A 21923-nucleotide genomic window follows, 5' to 3' on the forward strand; every position below is an offset into this window, starting at 1 on the left:
AGAGGTATTGGTATGTAGTTTTCTTGTGCTCTTCTTTGTCTGGTTTTGGTATTAGGGTAATGCTGGACACACAGAATGTGTCCCTCTGCTTCCATTTTCTGGAAGAGGTTTTAGAGAATTCATAGAATTTTTCCCTAAATGTTTGGTAGAATCCACCAGTGAAGCTATCTGGACCTGGTGCTTTCTGTTTTGGAAACTTATTATTGATTGAATTTCTTTCTTATTGTTTATAGTCAATTTGTGTTTTTTCCAGCTTAATTTATTACAGACACAGAACATTGTGTAAGTTTAAGGTGTACAATGTGATGATCTGATACTACGTATACAGCTGACCCTTGAATCATGCAGGGGCCCTGCACGTTCGAAATGCACGTATACTTTTGGACTCCTCAGAAACTTTACTGTAGACCAGAAGCCTTACTGATAACACAGTCGATTAACACATACTTTATATGTTCCATATATATTATATATATATTCTTACAATAAAGGAATCAAGAGAAAATGTTACTGAGAAAATACATTTACTGTACTGTATTTACTAGAAAAAAATCCACGTTTAAGTGGATCCACACAGTTCAGACCCATGTTGTTCAATTGACCCATGTGGGTCAATTACATATTGCAAAATGTTTTTGACAATAAGGCTAGTTAACACATCCTTCACCTCCTTCACAGAATTACCATTTTGTTGTTGTTCTTGTTGTTACGGGTGAGGACATGAAAACTCTCTCTCATAGCAACTTTTGTGTATACACTGCAGTACTGTTAACTATAGTCAACATGCTATATATTTAGATCCTCAGAACTTTCTCATCTAGGTTATCACACACACAAAAGCCTTACCCACATTCATTAGAACAGTGGTAACAGTCATGACTATGGGATATTTGTGGGATATCAAAAAGACAGATTGCTGTATCTTTGGTGTAGTATAATGAAATAGTCTAAGACACCATCTTGAGTGCCCCAAACTGTCTTAATTGTTAGCAGGAACAGGTCACATTTCCCTGATGCTTCCATACACTACCTCCCCATCCCTATTTCCTCCTGGTTTCTCCATCTCTAGTCACTCTCCATAATATGACATCCTGGAAAAGAAAAACTCACTAAAAAAAAAAAGAATAGGGCGCCTGGGTGGCTCAGTTGGTTAAGCGACTGCCTTTGGCTCAGGTCATGATCCTGGAGTTCCAGGATCGAGTCCCGCGTCGGGCTCCCTGCTCAGCGGGGAGTCTGTTTCCCTCTGACCCTCCCCCCTCTCATGTGCTCTCTCTCTCTCTCATTCTCTCTCTCAAATAAATAAAATCTTTAAAAAAAAAAAGTATAGGCTAGTTTGGAATTTTCATCTCATGAAATACAACTAATATGTAGGAGATATAATTCCCTGATGGCCCTAAGACAGCAGAAATGCTTATGATCAGAGTACATAATTATGTGTATATTACAATACATAAGAAGATACATAGAGGTACCGTGAGATACATTTTTTCTTAAGACTAAAAATATTCTTATGACCTTTTAAAATGGAAAGATCCACATGCAGTTTTAAGAAATCAAAGAGGTCCTTTGCACACCTTGCCCAGGTCCCCCCAGCAGTAATGTTTTGCAAAAGAAGAGCAACAGTCTCACACCCAGGATACTGATATGCTCCTGATCCACTCGTCTCTTAAGCAGTATCCCATGGTATGGATGTACTACAGTTTACCTGTTCACCTGTTGAAGGATATCTGGGCTGATTCCAGTTTTTGGCTATTAGAAGTAAAGCTGTTATGAAAGTTCATGTACAGGTTTTTGTGTGAACCATTCCTATGATTTCAAAAGCTCATTTTATTTATAAAGTTTTCAGAATCAGAATAAGTCATATTTGATGATTATTAAGTTAGTAAAATAGGATATTTCCTTTTTACCACCTTGCAAAACAAAGAGTGAAGTACTAATTTTGTTAAGTATGGAGAAAAATACTTAAAAGAAATATAAATAATGCTTAATATTTAAATAACTAGACTGGTAACATAAATATACTCACCAATAAAAGCACTATCAGATTCCAATAATGAAGTTTTCAAGAAATCATCAGAGTCCTCTCTGGGCTAAAAGGAACATCATATATTAGTGATTTTTATTAGTCCTGTATGGAAAAACAACAAAGCTGTACCAAGAGGCACAAGTCTCCACACTGTCCCCAAAATTAGCAAAAAAGGATGGGGACAGGTAAGACTGGCTGCTTGCCCCCTACACCACATTCCTATGCCCCCAAAATATAGGAAAGACCCGTTTTATTATGGGTCACAATATTGCTGATGAAAACAGAGTATGAAGCAATGAACCCAATTAAATATTAAAAGTCTTTAAACCAGGGCGCCTGGGTGGCTCAGTCAGTTAAGTGTCTGCCTTCGGCTCAGGTCATGATCCCAGGGTTCTGGGATCGAGTCCCGCATCAGGCTCCTTGCTCAGCAGGAAGCCTGCTTCTCCCTCTGCCTGCAGCTCCCCCTGCTTGTGCTCTCTCTCTGACAAAATCTTAAAAATAAATAAATAAAAAATAAAAGTCTTTAAACCATTGCCAAGATTCATTCATTCTTTCAATAAATCCATACAGTGCACTTACTATTATTTCCTCCATGCCAGGAACAAAGATGAGTAAGAGTTTCTGCTGTGGAGTGGATCACAGTCCCATGGGGGACAGAGAGGGGCATGCCCTCAGACAATGACAGCCCTATGTGACAGCAGCTGTCACAAAGGTATAGCACAGATACAGAGGGAACATAAGAGTAGGGGGAAAAATAACACTAGGATTGCGCTTATAATGAGCTCTCAAATAAGAGGTTAACAGATTTACATTTAGAGAATAATGTCACCTTATATTCTGGAAGGACCCTAAAGTCACCTACCACCACTTCCCCACCAAATTTCTAGGATGTGCTAGAGCACTCCACTGAAGAGCTATCCATTAATTTCTAAATACATTCCACTAATACACAGCATTATTAGAAAGTTCTCTTTCACTGAATTCTTCCATATATTGCATTTAACTTTCCTTTTTAACACCTATTGATTTTACTTTTGTTTTCTACCATGAACAGCATCTAATATTTACCAAATGGACTGAACCAGGTGTTCCTAGCACTGCATACCGCCCAACCTCTCTTCCTCATCAGAGTCCTTCACATAACTAAAAAGTGATCCAAGGGGCGCCTGGGTGGCTCAGTCGTTAAGCGTCCGCCTTCGGCTCAGGTCATGGTCCCAGGGTCCTGGGATCGAGCCCTGCATCGGGCTCCCTGCTCGGCGGGAAGCCTGCTTCTCCCTCTCCCACTCCCCCTGCTAGTGTTCCCTCTCTCGCTATCTCTCTCTCTTGTCAAATAAATAAATAAAATCTTTCAAAAAAGATAAATAAAATAAAATAAAATAAAATAGTGATCCAAGTCCATGTAAGCTCTATCTTCTCCATGACAACCTGCCCTACTTTCATCTGTATTTTCTATACAGTCCAGTTTCTAGGAAGATGAGGAGCCCAAAATTTATTAGCTTTTTGGTAATAGCCATGATAAGCTGTTGGCTTATGCTGAGTTTCTACTCAGGAAAATATGGTTTTACTAATCCAGGATTTTAACCAAAATCCCCGCTGTTAAATTTCAGTACCTTTTCACTAAGAAATGTGGCTGCCACATAGAGGAACCTACCGACCTGCACAGACTTCAGGAATAGGTATGGCATGGGGACAAGGAGGAGCTCTCAAGACTAGCTTGATTTCAAGTCTGGGCTTTGCAGCTTACGGACTGCGTGATCATGGGTCCGCAGTTTCCTCTTATGTCAAATAGGGAAAGCACACCTTGTTGTGTACTTGAGAGAAATAAACATCAAGTACCTGGCACAGACTGGTCACTCTGTAAATGGTAGCCATTAGCAACATCATTATCACTTCAATTGAAGCACCAAAAGCTACCAACTGGTAACCCTGGGCTACTAAAACAGCCAAGCTGAGCCTTACCTTTATAATCTGAAAATGTGATAAATACTGTTTGTGTTCATGAAAATTAAATTTATTTCCAACCTCAATCTTTTACCCTTAAACCTCTTATCTGTCTGCTACTCACCAGTTCCAAATGGTTGTCTAACAAGCATCTCAAAACTTACCGTGTTTTAAACTAAATTCCTAATCTTACCCACCCCCAAATGTGTTTCTCCTCCTTCGCCGCCGCTATAAACAGCAACTCCCAACCAAAACCCTTGAAGTTCACCTTTGACTCCTCATACCCCACAGCCAATATGTCAAAATATTATCAGGTCTCCTTTCAAAATAAATCCAGCCACTTCCGACCACTTCCACTGTTCCCGCCTGGGGCTAAATCATGTTATGTCTTAACCAGATTATAGCAGTAGCCCTGTCACTACTCTGCCCCAAAACTTTAGAAGCATCTCAACACATTCACAGCGTAAAAGGTAAAACCCTGTGATGGGCTCAGAGGCTCCACAGTCCAGCCCATCACCTCTCTACCCCATCTGCTCCCAACCCCCTGCTCCTGGCTCTCCAGACTCTCTGGTCTGCTCACTGCTCCCTGTGTGCACCAAGCCTCCTCCTGCCCAGGGCTGCCATCTAGAAGCTTCTTCCTCCAGATGTGTCCCCCGGTAATTCAAATGGCCACCTCCCTGATGCCCTTACTTAAATGTTACCTACTCGGTGAGGCCTTCCATGCCCATTATATTGCATATTGTAAACCCTGTCACCCCAGGACACCCAGGACCCCTTCTCCAGGCCATCACTTTCTCCAGAGCCCCATGATTTAACATACTGTATGTTTTATTTTATTGTCTCTCCCTCTTACCAGAAACTAAGCCCTCAGAGGGCAGGGATTTTTGTCCCTTTTGCTCACTCCAGGACCCCCAGCACCTAGGATTGTATCTGGTCCACAGTCAGTATTCAATACATATCTTCAGCATGAAAGTGGCTCATGCCTTCCCTTTATTCAGTCTTTGCACATACGTCACCTCCTCAGGAGAAGAATGATGTCCTTACATTGCTGACTTTGTTAACAGTCCTCACCACTACTTATATTATAAACTCCTACTTCCACTGCTGCTAATGATGTTGAAAGCAAACACACGGCACTCATGGACCAGGCCCCGTGCTAATATATCATCTCACTTAATCTCTGCAACAACCTGAGCTATTTTTTATTTAATAAACATTTATATAGAAATTACGTGCTAGGCCTATCCCTAAATGCCTTGCAAATAATAATTCTTTTTTTTTCTTTTATTATGTTACGTTAATCACCACACATTATATCATCAGTTTTTGATGTAGTGTTCCATGATTCATTGTTTGTGTATAACACCCAGTGCTCCATGCAGTACGTGCCCTCTTTAATACCCATCACTGGGCTAACCCATCCTCCCATCCCCCTCCCCTCTAGAACCCTCAGTTTGTATCTCAGAGTCCATAGTCTCTCATGGTTCGTCTCCCCCTCCAAATTCCCCTCCTTCATTTTTCCCTTCCTGCTATCTTCTTCATTTTTTTTAAACGTATAATGTATTATGTGTTTCAGAGGTACAGGTCTGTGATTCAACAGTCTTACACAATTCACAGCGCTCACCATAGCATATACCCTCCCCAATGTCTATCACCCAGCCACCCAATCCCTCCCACACCCCACCACTCCAGCAACCCTCAGTTTGTTTCCTGAGATTAAGAATTCCTCATATCAGTGAGGTCATATGATACATGTCTTTCTCTGATTGACTTATGTCGCTCAGCATAATACCCTCAAGTTCCATCCACGTCGTTGCAAATGGCAAGAGCTCATTCCTTTTGACGGCTGCATAATATTCCATTGTATATATATATACCACTTCTTCTTTATCCATTCATCTGTCGATGGACATCTGGGCTCATTCCATAGTTTGGCTATTGTGGACATTGCTGCTGTAAGCATCACGGTGCACATACCGCTTCAGAACCCTACATTTGTATCTTTGGGGTAAATACCCAGTAGTGCAATTGCTGGGTCATAGGGTAGCTCTATTTTCAATTTTTTGAGGGCCCTCCATACTGTTTTCCAGAGTGGCTGCACCAGCTTGCATTCCCACCAACAGTGTAGGAGGGTTCCCCTTTCTCCGCATCCTCTCCAACATCTGTCGCTTCCCGACTTGTTCATTTTAGCCATTCTGACTGGTGTGAGTGCTATCTCATTGAGGTCTTGATTTGGATTTTCCTGATGCCGAGCGATGCTGAGCACTTTTTCATGTGTCTGTTGGCCATCTGGATGTCTTCTTTGCAAAAATGTCTGTTCGTGTCTTCTGCCCATTTCTTGATTGGATCATTTGTTCTTTGGGTGTTGAGTTTAAGAAGTTCTTCATAGATTTTGGATACTAGCCCTTTATCTGATATGTCATTTGCAAATATCTTCTCCCATTATGGTGGTTGTCTTTTGGTTTTGTTGACCGTGTCCTTTGCTGTGCAAAAGCTTTTTATCTTGATGAAATCCCAATAGTTCATTTTTGCCCTTGCTTCCCTTGCCTTTGGCGATGTTTCTAGGAAGAACTTGCTGCAGCTGAGGTCGAAGAGGTTGCTGCCTGTGTTCTCCTCTAGGATTTTCATGGACTCCTGTCTCACATTTAGGTCTTTCAACCATTTTCAGTCTATTTTTGTGTGTGCTGTAAAGAAATGGTCCAGTTTCAGTCTTCTGCATGTGGCTGTCCAATTTCCCCAACACCTTTGTTGAAGAGACTGTCTTTTTTCCATTGGACATTCTTTCCTGCTTTGTCGAAGATTAGTTGACCATAGAGTTGAGGGTCCATTTCTGGGCTCTCTATTCTGTTCCATTGATCTATGTGTCTGGTTTTGTGCCAGTACCATACTGTCTTGATGATGACAGCTTTGTAATAGAGCTTGAAGTCCGGAATTGTGATGCCACAGGCTTTGCTTTTCTTTTTCAACATTCCTCAGGCTATTCGGGGTCTTTGCTGGTTCCATACAAATTTTAGAATTATTTGTTCCATTTCTTTGAAAAAAGGTGATGGTATTTTGATAGGGATTGCATTAAATGTGTAGATTGCTCTAGGTAGCATTGACATCTTCACAGTATTTGTTCTTCCAATCCATGAGCATGGAACATTTTTCCATTTCTTTGTGTCTTCCTCAATTTCTTTCGTAAGTATTTTATAGTTTTCTGAGAACAGATTCTTTGCTCTTTGGTTGTATTTATTCCTAGGTATCTTATGGTTTGGGGAGCAACTGTAAATGGGATTGACTCCTTAATTTCTCTTTCTTCTGTCTTGTTGTTGGTGTATAGGAACGCCACTGATTTCTGTGCATTGATTTTATATCCTGCCACTTTACTGAATTCCTGTATGAGTTCTAGCAGTTTTGAGGTGAAGTCTTTCGGGTTTTCCACACAAACTATCATATCATCTGCAAAGAGTGAGAGTTTGACTTCTTCTTTGCTAGTTTGGATGCCTTTTATTTCTTTTTGTTGTCTGATTGCTGTGGCTAGGACTTCTAATACTATGTTGAACAGCAGTGGTGATAGTGGACATCCCTGCCGTGTTCCTGACCTTAGGGGGAAAGCTCTCAGTTTTTCCCCATTGAGAATGATATTCCCTGTGGGTTTTTCATAGATGGCTTTTATGATATTGAGGTATATACTCTCCATCCCTACACTCTGAAGAGTTTTGATCAAGAAAGGATGCTGTACTTTGTCAAATGCTTTTTCTGCATCTATTGAGAGGATCATACAGTTCTTGTTCTTTCTTTTATTAATGTATTATATCACATTGATTGATTTGCGGATGTTGAACCAACCCTGCAGCCCAGGGATAAATCCCACTTGGTCATGGTGAATAATCCTTTTAATGTACTGTTGGATCCTATTGGCTAGTATTTTGGTGAGAATTTTTGCATCCAGGTCCATCAAGGATATTGGTCTATAATTCTCCTTTCTGATGGGGTCTTTGTCTGGTTTTGGGATCAAGGTAATGGTGGCCTCATAGAAAGAGTTTGGAAGTTTTCCTTCCATTTCTATTTTTTGGAACAGTTGCAGAAGAATAGGTATTAATTCTTCTTCAAATGTTTGGTAGAATTCCCCTGGGAAGCCATCTGGCCCTGGGCTTTTGTTTGTTGGGAGATTTTTGATGACTGCTTCAATTTCCTTAGTGGTTATCGGTCTGTTCAGGTTTTCTATTTCTTCCTGGTTCAGTTTTGGTAGTTTATACATCTCCAGGAATGCATCCATTTCTTCCAGATTATCTAATCTGCTGGCATATAGTTGCTCATAATATGTTCTTATAATTGTTTGTATTTCTTTGGTGTTGGTTGTGATCTTTCCTCTTTCATTCATGATTTTATTTATTTGGGTCCTTTCTCTTTTCTTCTTGATAAGTCTGGCCAGGGGTTTATCAATCTTGTTAATTCTTTCAAAGAACCAGCTCCTAGTTTCGTTGATCTGTTCTACTGTTCTTTTGGTTTCTATTTCATTGATTTCTGCTCTGATCTTTATTATTTCTCTTCTCCTGCTGGGTTTCGGCTTTATTTGCTGTTCTTTCTCCAGCTCCTTTAGGTGTAGGGTTAGGTTGTGTATTTGAGACCTTTCTTGTTTCTTGAGAAAGGTTTGTATTGCTATATACTTTCCTCTTAGGACTGCCTTTGCTGCATCCCAAAGATTTTGAACAGTTGTGTTTTTATTTTCATTTGTTTCCATGAATTTCTTTAATTCTTCATTTTCCTGGTTGACCCATTCATTCTTTAGTAGGATGCTCTTTAGCCTCCATGTATTTGAGTTCTTTCCAACTTTCCTCTTGCAGTTGAGTTCTAGTTTCAAAGCATTGTGATCCAAAAATATGCAGGGAATGGTCCCAATCTTTTGGTACCGGTTGAGACGTGATTTGTGACCCAGGATGTGATCTATTCTGGAAAATGTTCCATGGGCATTAGAGAAGAATGTGTATTCTGCTGCTTTGGGATGGAATGTTCTGAATATATCTGTGAAGTCCATTTGGTCCAGTGTACCATTTAAAGTCTTTATTTCCTTGTGGAACTTTTGCTTAGATGACCTGCCCATTTCAATGAGGCGTGTGTTAAAGTCCCCTACTATTACTGTATTGTTGTCGATGTGTTTATTTGCTTTTGTTATTAATTGGCTTATATAATTGGCTGCTCCCATATTAGGGGGATAGATATTTACAATTGTTAGATCTTCTTGTTGGTTAGACTCTTTAAGTATGATATAGTGTCCTTCCTCATCTCTTATTATAATCTGGTTTAAAAATCTAATTAGTCTGATATAAGGATTGCCACCCCATCTTTCTTTTGGTGTCCATTAGCATGGTAAATGGTTTTCCACCCCCTCACTTTCAGTCTGGGGGTGTCTTTGGGTCTAAAATGAGTCTTTTGCAGACAGCATATCGATGGGTCTTGTTTCTTTATCCAATCTGATAGCCTGTGTCTTTTGATTTGTGCAGTTAGCCCATTTACATTCAGGGTAACTACTGGAAGATATGAATTTAATACCATTGTATTGCCTGTAAGGTGACTGTTACTGTAGATTTTTCTCTGTTCCTTTCTGGTCTATGTTACTTTTAGGCTCTCTCTTTGCTTAGAGGACCCCTTTCAATATTTCTTGTAGGGCTGGTTTAGTGTTCGCAAATTCCTTTAGTTTTTGTTTGTCCTGGAAGCTTTTTATCTCTCCTTCTGTTTTCAATGACAGCCTAGCTGGATATAGTATCCTTGGCTGCATATTTTTCTCGTTTAGTGCTATGAATATATCATGCCAGTCCTTTCTGGCCTGCCAGGTCTCTGTGGATATGTCTGTTGCCAATCTAATGTTTCTACAATTGTAGGTTACAGATCTCTTGTCCCGAGCTACTTTCACGATTTTCTCTTTGTCTCTGAGACTCCTAAGTTTTACTATTAGATGTCGGGGTGTTGACCTATTTTTATTGATTTTGAGGGGGGTTCTCTGTGTCTCCTGGATTTTGATGGCTGTTTCCTTCCCCAAATTAGGGAAGTTCACTGGAATAATTTGCTCCAATATACCTTCTGCCCCTCTCTCTCTTTCTTCTTCTTCTGGGATCCCAATTATTCTAATATTGTTTCGTCTTATGGTATCACTTATCTCTCGAATTCTGCCCTTGTGATCCAGTAGTTGTTTATCTCTCTTTTTCTCAGCGTCTTTATTCTCCATCATTTGGTCTTCTATATTACTAATTGTCTCTTGTTCCTTATTCGTCCTAGCAGTTAGAGCCTCCATTTTTGAATGCACCTCATTAATAGCCTTTTTGATTTCGACTTGGTTTTTACTTCTTTTATTTCTCCAGAAAGGGTTTCTCTAATATCTTCCATGCTTTTTTCAAGCCCAACTAGTATCTTTAAAATCGTCATTCTGAACTCTAGTTCCGACATCTTACTAATGTCTGTACTGATTAGGTCCCTGGCAGTCGGTACTGCCTCTTGTTCTTTTTTTTGAGGTGATTTTTTCCATCTTGTCATTTTGCCCAGAGGAGAACAGATGAATGAGAGAACAAAATGCTAACAGGGTAACAATGACCCCAGAAAAATGTACACTAAACAAAACAGAAGGGACCTGAAACCGGGGGAAAAGAAAAGGAAAGAAAGAAAAAAGAAAAAGATAAAAAAAAAAAAGAATATGATCAAATATGATCAGGCTGGTGCATAAATCAGTGCCACACACTAGATTTTGGGCGTAATTTGGTCTGTTAGAAGAAAGTAGCTCCCAAAATTTTAAAGAAAGAAAAACTTATATATGTACAAAAATAAGGGTAAATATGATGAAGGGATGGAATATGATTGTAAAGATGAAAATTATAAAAGATTTTATAAAAGGAATTGAGAAGACAAGTTGGTTGAAAAAAGAAAGAAGAGGAATTACAAAAAAAAAAAAGAAAGAAAGAAAGAAAGGAAGAGAATGTGATCAGGCAGGAGACTAGAACAAAGCCATACACTAGAGATTTAGGGTATATTTTGGTCTGTTAGAAGAAACTGTATCCCAAAATTTTAAAGAGAGAACAACTTATATATATACCAAAAATAAGGTTAACTCCTATGAAGGGATAGACTATGACTCTAAAAATGAAAAATAAAGATTTTTAAAAAAGGGATTGATAAGATGTTGTTTGAAAAAGGGAAAAAGAAAAATTCAAAAAAAAAGAAAAAAGAAAATTAAAAAGATTAACTTTGAAAGACTTAAGAATCAGGGGGGAAAAATCCATGAATTCTATGTGCAGTATTCCCCTAGCTCTGGAGTTCTGCCGTTCTCATTGATCAGTAAACTTGGTCTTGGCTGGCTGTTCTTGCTGATCTTCCGGGGGAGGGGTCTGTGGCTGTGGTTCCCAAACGTCTTTGCCCCAGGCGGAATTGCCCCGCCCTTGCCGGGTCTGGGCTAAGTAATCTGCTCGGGTTTGCTCTCAGGAGCTTTTTTGTTCCGTGCAAGCTTTCCGTCCAGCTTTGGAGGACAAGAGTGAAAATGGTGGCCTCCCAATCTCCGCCCCGGAGGAGCTGAGAACTCGAGGCCCCACTCCTCAGTGAGCCCCCAGAGAAAAGCAGTCAATCACTCCTGTCTCCCCGGTCTCCGGCCGCCCTCCGTGCTCACCCGGCCTGTGACCGAGCGTCTCTATCTCTGGCACACGACCCCGTTTGGAGTCTCCAAACCCAGCAGATCCCTGCGGTGCGCTCCCGCACCGCACCTCCCAGGGGAGGAAGGGGAGTCTCCCCGGATCTGCCGCTTGTTGGGTCCCTGCTGGAAGAGCAGTGGCCCGACTGTGCCGCGGATCACGGTTTATGGCAACCCCAAGCTGACAGCCCACTCCTCAGCTCCGTCTCTGCAGCCGGCTTCCCTGCTCCAATACCTGGGAGCTCTGCTGCACTCAGGCACCCCTGGTCTTTCCGTGACCCCAAGGGTCCTCAGACCACACTGTCCCAGCGAGGGTTCCACCCCCCGCTTAGCCACTGGAGCCACATCCCTCAGTGGAGCAGACTTCTAAAAGTTCCGGTTTTGTGCTCTGCTGCTCTATCACTTGCCAGTAGCGGCTGATGGAGGCCCCCTCCCCCGCTGTCTATCTTCCCGAATATCGCCTCGGATTCACTTCTCCGCATGTCCTACCTTCCAGAAACTGGTCGCTTTTCTGTTCAGAGAGTTGCTGCTATTCTTTTCTTCGATCTCCTGTTGAGTTCGTAGGTATTCAGAGTGGTTTGATGACTATCTACTGAATTCCTGGGACCAGATGAAATTTAGGTCTCCTACTCCTCCGCCATCTTGCTTCTCCTCTCACAAATAATAATTCTTATAGCCACCCTCAGAGATAAGTAATATTATCCCATTTTACAGATAAGGGAGCTAAGGCACAGAATGATTAAATACCCTGCCTGAAGTCACATAGCTAAAACAGACCAACCTGAACAGCCTAGCTCTAAAGTCTTGTAACACACTACACTTCGTATAACAATATGCTTTCTCTCTACATATTCTACTAATATATCTCTACCTACCCACTACATAGATGAGACAAGATTTAAATTCTTTCTTAGTTCAATATTCAAAACTGGATTACTCACTTAGCATATGCCTAAAATTTTTTATCCCCCAAAAACTATCTTGAAAAATTGTAACTGGTTTCTTACCATTCTGCGGTCCCGTACTTTAGCACTTGGGATGGCATCCAAGTCAACTGTAGTTAATGGAGGGGAAAAAAAAAAAAAAAGAAAACATTTTTAAAATAAAAACTTTTAGAATATAAAAAAAAAAAAAACCTTTTAGAATATCTTTTGTGACTAGCTCTCTACGGAAATTCTTTTTCAACTATCACATTTTAGAATGTTAAGATATTACTTATTAATAAATGTAACTAACTCAGCACCCATTCTAGTTGACTAGAAAAACTAAAAGTCATTATGAGCTTAAAACTGATGTCTGCAGAAAAAGAAAAGCAGGATTCTTCACCAGTTTCACTCCTATTTCCACAACCCAATTTCCAGTGGCTGAGTGGAATTAAACATGGCCCCTCACATGGAATTAGTTCAGCTCCAGGCACCTGGTTCCACAGAGATTCTGGAACAGGTGTCCCAAAGGCCCCTCGTGGATTTGACCAGTGTTCCTCTGTGTTCCTCTGAATAGTGCATTTTGTCTTTTAGAGACTGCCTTTGGGAATAAATAGGCTACCAATGAATGACAGCCTGTATTCCTTCTCAGACTATTTTATACCATGTTTGTGACTTTTATAGTTAAGCCATTTGCTTATTAATTCAGTCATCATCGTGTTTATTGGAAGTTGGCCGGTGGCTGCTATGGCAGATGAATACCCTCGGTGCCAAAATGCACCTGCATCCCTCCACCTGGGGACTACTTTTGGGTTAATCAGCCTAATATGCCAAGACTACACCAGATCAGATCATCAGCTGGGTCTCCTTGGGAAAAATTCCACCAAAATGCTTGTAAAGGTTGAAGAATGTCCTAGCTTTTCTTCTCTGATGACATGCCTACTATTTATCATAGAATCTGGGTTACTCTGCTGTCAGAGGGTGATCTATGAGACTACTGTGAAAAGTCCTGTACAAGATGGAGGAAAGACTTTCCCTGTATCAATCTTTATCAAAGTCCTGACCTGGGCCTAAAATGGTGCACCACTTACTCCTGTGATAATGTCTCCTGGTCAAAAAACATTCCTCAGATCCTGCAGGCCTGAGAATGAGAATGTCTTCTCATTCTTATTACTGGATTGTTGTGTTTTTAGGACTCATTTTCCATGGCCACCCTCAGTGGCCTGCAGGCTGGCAAAGCTGGGGAAATATGTGAAGTCCTGCAGGACACTGGGCCAACAGGGCCCACAGATGCTCTGCTCTGTGAGGCAGCTACCCCCACTCTGCCATCAGGTGCTCCCCCACCCCCAGTTCCATACTCCCAAGGGACCCTAGATTCCCTTTGCAGCATTCAGCACACTTATGCTTATTTAGCATCTAACTCCTCCAACAAAGTATAAGCTCCTTGACAGGAGGAGCATATTTCATTCATCATCACATCCCCCGGATATGGGTCAGTACTTGTGCTCACCATAGGCACTCAGTATCTGTTGACTGGCTGATTATACAAACACACCTTCATAGCCCAGTCTCGCTGAACAGATTTGATGCCATATCCAAACCTGTCAGACACACATGGCAAAGAAATGCCCCATAGGGCACCGGTGTGTTTGCCCAGCACTCCTTCCCCTGGCTCCTACTTCCTGCTGCAGATGGCACCTGGCCTAGCCGAGGTCCTCAATCCTCCCTGGACTCCTCTCACACATAACGTACCTCAGCCACACCAATCAGAGCCCTCTCGGGACCTGTCCTTTTCTGGGACTATCTGCCAAAAGGGCCACGTGAGCATGGAGCTGCCAGTGGCGGGAAGCTGCCTGGGACTGAAATCAATACCAGAGAGAAAAGAAGCCAACAACAACAAACAACCCACTGATACTATTTGAGATAGGAATGATTATTTCTTACCTTCAGCACCTTCCTGCATCTTCATTCTATTCAGTTTCTTCTGCTGCTCTCTTAGCAGGGCTTGCTGCTGAATCTCTAAGGTGTGGTGATCTCTTGGAGGATCCGGGTATACAAATTTCAGATCAACTCGTGTTTCTGAATCTAGTACAAAAAATATATAGCTAAGTTCAATCTTGTTTCCAAAGGAGATTTTATAAAACTTCACTATAAGTAACATATGAGTAACCTAATTTCAAAATCAAGGGAACAATTAAAATAATAAAATATCACCAAAGTCAAAAGATATTAAAATTATCATAAAACTCAAGAACACGAAATTAATATTCTTTAAGTAAATGCCCTTTCACAAACTTATCAACATTAAAAGGAACCCCCCTGCCCCACCCCAGAACAAGCAGTAGCTTATTATGCATTCTCCATCCATACCTCCCCACTCCCCAAGATGCCCCCCAGAGCACACAGCTGGGCAACTAAGTACAGGTGACAGCCAAGCAGTTAGTCACAGGGCTACAACTCAGGGAGCCATTAGACACTGTAATCACACCAGTCCCTAAAATATACTGAAAAAATGAAACATAATGTTATTGGCCAATTAATATTTTAACCCTTGCAAATATCCTACAAAAAGCAAGATAAAGGCAGACTGGCTGGAATTTTAGGAGAGATGTCATTAGTGGAGGAAATGACAATCTAAGAATTCATCTATGCCACAAGTTCAAGAATATCAAGTGATCAGAATGAAAATGTTAAAACTTAATTTTTAAATCTTGAGAACAAAAATATAGTTCATACATTTAAAAAGCCTTGAAACTATTATTCCCGTTGATCTTCTAATTATACTACTGGAATATAATTTAAAGAAATGATCATAAATATGTAAAAGGCTTTATGATCAGAAATTACAATTACCAAAATAATTTAAAAGTATAATATAATAAAAACATGGGAGCCAGGTTGAGTAAGAACTAGAAAATGGTTAAGAGCAAAGTTAACAGAGGACACTCTGGACACATGAACTTGGATTGGATGGACCCTGACTTGGCCACTTCCAGACTCAGTTTCCTCTCTGTAAAAACCTTAAGAAACCTCAAAAACCGAGTCATATAATGAACGAGGATTCAATGTGGAAATCATACAGGGAAATGAATGGCTCAATTTTATGGTGTAAACCTTTTTTGTTCTCACGATCTCTTTATACTCTTTGAGGACCCCAAGGAGCTTTTATCTATGTCTCTCTTTCTCACACACACAGGCCTTATTAGAAATTAAAATTAAGAAATTTTTAAAACATGAGAATACACAAATATATTATTAGCATCAGAGCAATGAAGTTATCACATATGTAACCTCCAGAAAACCTGTACACACATGTGAGAATAAACATGAAAAAGACAAATAATGTCTTAGTTTATAATGAAAACAGTTCTGACTGCACAGGTCCCCTGACCAAACTCTGAGACCCACTGGCTTAATACGACGCCTCCCATATACAATGGAATATTACTCAGCCATCAGAAAGGATGAATACCCACCATTTGCATCGACATGGATGGAACTGGAGGGGATTATGCTAAGTGAAATGAGTCAAGTAGAGAAAGACAATCATATGGCTTCACTCATATGTGGAACATAAAGAATAGCACAGAGCACCATAGGGGAAGGGAGAGAAAAATGAATGGGAAGAAATCAGAGAGGGAGACAAACCATGAGAGATTCTGGACTCCGGGAAACAAACTGAGGGTTACAGAAGGAGGGGGATGGGGTAACCGGGTGATGGGTATTAAGGAGGGCACGTGTTGGGATGAACACTGGGTGTTATACGCAACTAATGATTCACTGAACACTACACCAAAAACTAATGATGTATTATATGCTGGCTAACTGAACATAATAAAAAATAAATAAATAAATGGGTTGCTTTGCAATTGGATTGTTTTAATAAATTAACCAAATTCTAGTTAACCAACGATCAAATAAATAAATAAATGATAGCATTAAAAAACAACAGTAAATGTAACTGATGACCCTTGTAAATCTAAATGAAAAACAAAAGAGAAAATTAAATAAGTTATATGTTGTCTTTGTTTTCTTTTTTTGTTTTTTTGTTTTTTTCAAGATTTTATTTATTTATTTGACAGAGAGAGAGAGACAGCGAGAGAGGGAACACAAGCAGGGGGAGTGGGAGAGGGAGAAGCAGGCTTCCCGCCGAGCAGGGAGCACGATGTGGGACTCGATCCCAGGACCCTGGGATCATGATCTGAGCCAAAGGCAGACTCTTAAACGACTGAGCCACCCAGGCGCCCCATACTTTTTTTGTTTTAAATAGGCTCAGAAAGAAGACCAGAAATATTTAGGTGGTTTGAGTAAGGCGATTTTCCCCTTATCTATCTTTCTGTGTTTTCAAAACTTTCTGTAATAGATACTACTTCTAAAAGTAAAAAGAAGAAAAGTTCAATTCTGGTTCATCTGGTATAGGTCATATGACCACACATCCAACAATTTGCCACCTCAACTCCAACACCTGCTCTATTAAATGGTCCAAAAGGAAAAATCACATATAACACACACTTTGGTTCCTCTACACATTTTCAGTCTCCCAGGCCCCTATGTCTCCTGGTAATCCTATTTCCCTTCTAAGCGCTACATCAAATCTTCTCAACTCTCTTCCTTCAAATATCCTCTATTTGCTCCTGCCTACTCAGGGACTCTGCTCTCACCATTCCCTCCCTCTCCCTCGTATCCTACACACACCGCTTACCCTGTCACAACCCACCCTCCACAGCAGCATCCGAATGCGCTCCCCCAGCTCTGGACCCTCCGTTCTTCCCCTTCGCAGCCAAGCTTCCTCCAGGGGTTGTCACTGCCTCCAACACTCTGCCTCCTCGTCAGGCCTCATTCCAATGTCAGTTGGCTTCTGATGCCCTAATTCCACCAGAAAAGATCTAATTGAGGTCACCAGTGACCTCTGATCCAAACGATACTTTGTAATATTCCTCTTACGTGATTCTTTCTCCTTGACACACTCTGTTCCCTCAGCTCTCAGGATACCACATTCTCCAGTCACTCTGGCTGTTCCTTCTTAGTCTCTTTCCCAAGCTCAGCTTGCCCTGTCCCCCTTCCATTAATGACTTCCATTAAGTGCCACTCTTCTCATTAGTCTACCTGATCTAATCCACTCCGGAGAGGCTTTAACAGCTGTATGCTCTCCAAAAGAAATGAGACAAACCAAAGCCTCATCTACCAGATTGGTAACATGAAGAACTAAAGTATATAGAAGTTTTATTCATCATTATTTGAAATAGGTATCCTAGATGAAACTTTACTTTAGAAAAAGGATAAAAATAAATACTTGAATATGGGGAGAACACAGGCTGTATATAAAAGAGCAGCATTCTACTCACCTCTATCTTTCAGCTCATTGAAGTCATGAATATTCTGAAAAGTAGTAGCATCTAAGCCCTTAGGCGACTGTCTTCTCACAGGAGCTTGCAGTCGATGCCTAGCCATGTCAAATATATCCATGGGATTCCTTTCTCTTTTCCTATAGATAGACGACAAATTTTGGTAAATGTGTTTTAATGGGAAGAGAATTGGAGTTCACATTTGACTCCCTGTACAAGAAATCTGGCATCTCGGGGCGCCTGGGTGGCTCAGTTGTTAAGCGTCTGCCGTCTGCTCAGGTCATGATCCCAGGGTCCTGGGATCGAGCCCCACATCAGGCTCCCTGCTCAGTGGGGAGCCTGCTTCTCCCTTTCCCACTCCCCCTGCTTGTGTTCCCTCTCTCACTGTGTCTCTCTCTGTCAAATAATAAAATCTTTAAAAAAAAAAAAAAATCTGGCATCTTACATCACAGTATACTACAAAACTTTAATACGTTATTTCAATCTCTTATATTAAAAAATATAGTAAAGGTCAGTGTAATCTTCCAAGATATTCTGATGCAAAGTACCTTATTAGAAGAGTAAAATGAGTTAGCTTTACCTTAAAAATGTTCACATAGTAGAAAGATCATAGTCTTTGAAGTCAACAAAACCAAGATTCAAAGACCAGCTCTGCTATTTATTGGCAGTTTGACCTTGATTTCATCATCTGTATGATGCAGATGATGTCTACTCCTTCTAATTAAGTGAAGTTATACACTGTAAAGTACCCAGCATTGTACTTGACATATGTTAGGTAATCAATAAATGTTATCTTCCCCTCAGCCTAAAATAAAAATTATACAGAGAAATATGGTATTAATACACCACCCAATATAATGGGTACTATCCACAGTCTCCAACACTAATTTTACAATGGGCTTTCAGGGAACTCAATACCTAATTAGTTCATTTGATATTCTGGTACCTAGGAAGTTAACATAATAGGGGGCTTAGTAAGCGAGTTTCCTGCTAGGGCTTTGGGGGAGTGACTAAGAAGAGGAAAGGATGGGGGACAGTGTCTCTAGCCCCGAAAAGAAAGACCTACCTGTGCTTCCCACAGCACTACACAGGCTCCCTCTATTTCTGAAAATTAGGCTTTAAGCTATAGCTGTCAGAGACTTGGCGCAACTCTTGCCTTCATTTCTTTGTTCACTAAATCTTCCCTAAGCACCTAGATGGGAAAGCTTGGATCCCAAAAGGCAATACTACTGCTCTCCTGGAGTTTCCTTTCGAGGTGAGGATAACAAATCACAAAAGTACCTCGTCAAGGCTGACAAAGACTTCTAGTGAACTGGACTCCTGCCTAGTTTCCATTACTGCTAAAAGTTAAATAGGCTACTAAGTTAGGAATTAGATTATTAGATCTCTTTGGATGTGGGCTGGCTAATGTTTGTTTTGTGCCTAACACAAAGTAAGAGCTCAATATTGTGAGCTTAATTAATGAATAGGAGATTCTTGTTGTGAAACAATTTATAAAATTGGAATAATCAACTCTGAGATGTCTCTGATTATGATACATATTAAAAATTATACCAGAGTAAATGTATTTAACCAATTCTTGTTAAATGATGGCAATCTAACATATATTCTCTAAGTTAGCATGTAGAATTTACAAGGTACTTTCAAATACATACATGTATTTATGCTTCACTAAAACCTCATGGGGTAGAAATTATTGCTATCACTTGCAAATGAGAAAATTGAAAAGCTGTCTGGTTTCTCTCTCTTATACTGGTTTGCCAAAAGAGAGTACAGTGTTCAATTTATGAAAGAAAATTAATGTCAATAACCCACTATACTGAATTAAACATGCATCTTTGAATATGTAAAGCTGCAACAGTTAAGACATTTATAACATCATAAAAGTAAATAAAGAAAAACTATACTGACCTCTCAACTACTTAGAAGTAGTTAATAAATAACACAGAACTATTCACTGAAAATTACCGCCTTGGGTTATCATTTCATTACCTAGCCATTCCGTACTTTTGAAATTTTCTCACTGTGTTTACTTAGCTAAACATGCTTGGAGATTAAGCTGTGACATTAAAATCCTACCACATACTGGATTAGAGTCTTAAACCTCAGTATAAATTTCACAGAAATACAAAATGATAGGCCAGGAACAATGACAGATCTGTTTCTTAGTACACATATATTATCTAGCTCTGTCCACTAAACAGGGCCCAGACGCAAAGACACCCAGAAAGCACATCCAGCATCCAGAGCTTGGTTTCTAAATACCATTCTCCAAGAGGAACCATGGCTTCCTGGAGAAATAGCGGATTTCAGGGCTGGGGTAGGGGAAATACAAGAGCATCCTGGAGTGTCTCTTGTAATACCAAAAAGGAAGGAAGTGCTCAAAAAAATGGACAATGGATTATACCCCAAAGTACAAAATAAATATACATGAATCAAAAGTGATATGTGATAAATGTGTGATAAATGATTGAATAAATAAAGGGAAGAGAAGGGACCATTTTTTTTAAGATTTATTTATTTTAGAGAGAGAAAGAGAGAGAGCATGTGAGAGCATGAGCAGGGGAGGGGCAGAAGGAGAGGGAGAGAAGCAGACTCCCCACTGAGCTCAGAGCCCAACATGGGGCTCAATCGCATGACCCCAAGACCACGACCTGAGCCAAAATCGAGTCTGATGCTCGACCAACTGGACTACTCAAGCACGCCAAGAAGGGACAAATCTTTCTTACTAAAGAATTCTAAAAAATATATAGATAGATAACTAAGCCCCTCTACAGGCTATGGAGCTTAATCCTACCTCCTACCCATTCTTGTGAGTATGCCAAATTCATTGAGTCATGTCCTAAGAATAGTAACTGCAGCAGAGAAACCTGGCAAATTCTACTTTAACCAAATGATGAAGGTTCCCATCCCCAGGAATGTCTATGTAGATGCCACATACCACCATTATATGATGTGATGAGAAGGCCATCCACCCTGTGCTATTCTTTCCAAAAACCCTTAATACCAGTCTAATCATGAGTAGACTTCAGACAAACCCAGACTAGGGGATATTCTATAGAATTCTACCTGGCCAATACCCCTCTAGACTGACACAGTCATGAAAACAAGTAAAGACTAAGAAACTGTCCCAGACCAGAGGAGACTAGGAGACATGACAACTAAATGCAATGTGGTACTTACATTGATTAGATTCTGGAATAGAAAGAGAACATTAATGGAAAAACTAGAGAAGTCTTAAAAGTCTAGAACTTAGTAGTAATGTTCCAACATCAGTTTTTTAGTGACAGTCATACTCCAGTAACACAAGATGTTAACAACTGGGAAAACTAAGTGAGGGGCATACGGAAACTCTGTACTATGTCTGCAACTTTTCTTTTAATCTAAAATGATGCCAAAATAAATAAAAGTTTATTTTGAACAAAACTGCTCTGCAATTTGAAGAACACTACTTTAAAAAAATTTATGAGTCCTTTTGGCAAAAATGATCAGAAATGTTTGATAGTCTGTATTTTAGAAAATAGACTGTTGATGGAAAATGTAAAAAACAGCTTTAAAATGTAACTGTCTATGATTATTCCAACTCTGAAGTTGTCCATTCCTATATCATTTTCCCCCTGAAAGACTAAATTTCTGTGCCTGATTTTGTAGAAGACTAAAAATGGGAAAGTAAAGAGAATGTTTTCATAATTTCCTATTTCTAGTCTTGTTTCAATTATCTTCTTCCCAGCATGGACTTCCCTACCACTTAGATTAGCTTACAAAGCAACTTCTGCACCCATTTGCCTTGTGTACATACGGACTGAAATCAGTCAATTATTTTCATTCACTGATTTCTGTGGTGAGACAAAAAAGTCCATTCTAAAATAGAGCTGGAAGAATGGTATGCCCGCCCCAAACTCATTTTTTATTGAGTCTAATCCTATTAAACATTTCATGATTAGGGCCAGTATTTCTGGTTTTCCTTCAAGAAAGTGCTACTTCAGGGCGCCTGGGTGGCTTGGTTGGTTAAGCGTCTACCTTCAGCTCAGGTC

The 21923-nt window shown here is 40.2% G+C and overlaps 1 protein-coding gene across 2 annotated transcripts in view; it reads right to left on the minus strand.

The window, feature by feature from the left end:
• The window catches only part of CSPP1 (centrosome and spindle pole associated protein 1), a 252250-nt gene that overhangs the window by 13034 nt on the left and 217293 nt on the right, over positions 1-21923 (minus strand). For both annotated transcript variants that reach the window (XM_078072319.1, XM_078072320.1), the window contains 4 exons: positions 17890-18029; positions 14489-14629; positions 12629-12675; positions 2027-2090 (listed from right to left, as the gene is read on the minus strand). In XM_078072319.1, coding sequence (XP_077928445.1) covers positions 2027-2090; positions 12629-12675; positions 14489-14629; positions 17890-18029 — 392 coding nt within the window. The remainder of the gene's footprint in view (positions 1-2026; positions 2091-12628; positions 12676-14488; positions 14630-17889; positions 18030-21923) is intronic.

Source organism: Halichoerus grypus, chromosome 5, assembly GCF_964656455.1.
Source record: "Halichoerus grypus chromosome 5, mHalGry1.hap1.1, whole genome shotgun sequence".
NCBI classification, from domain to species: domain Eukaryota; kingdom Metazoa; phylum Chordata; class Mammalia; order Carnivora; family Phocidae; genus Halichoerus; species Halichoerus grypus.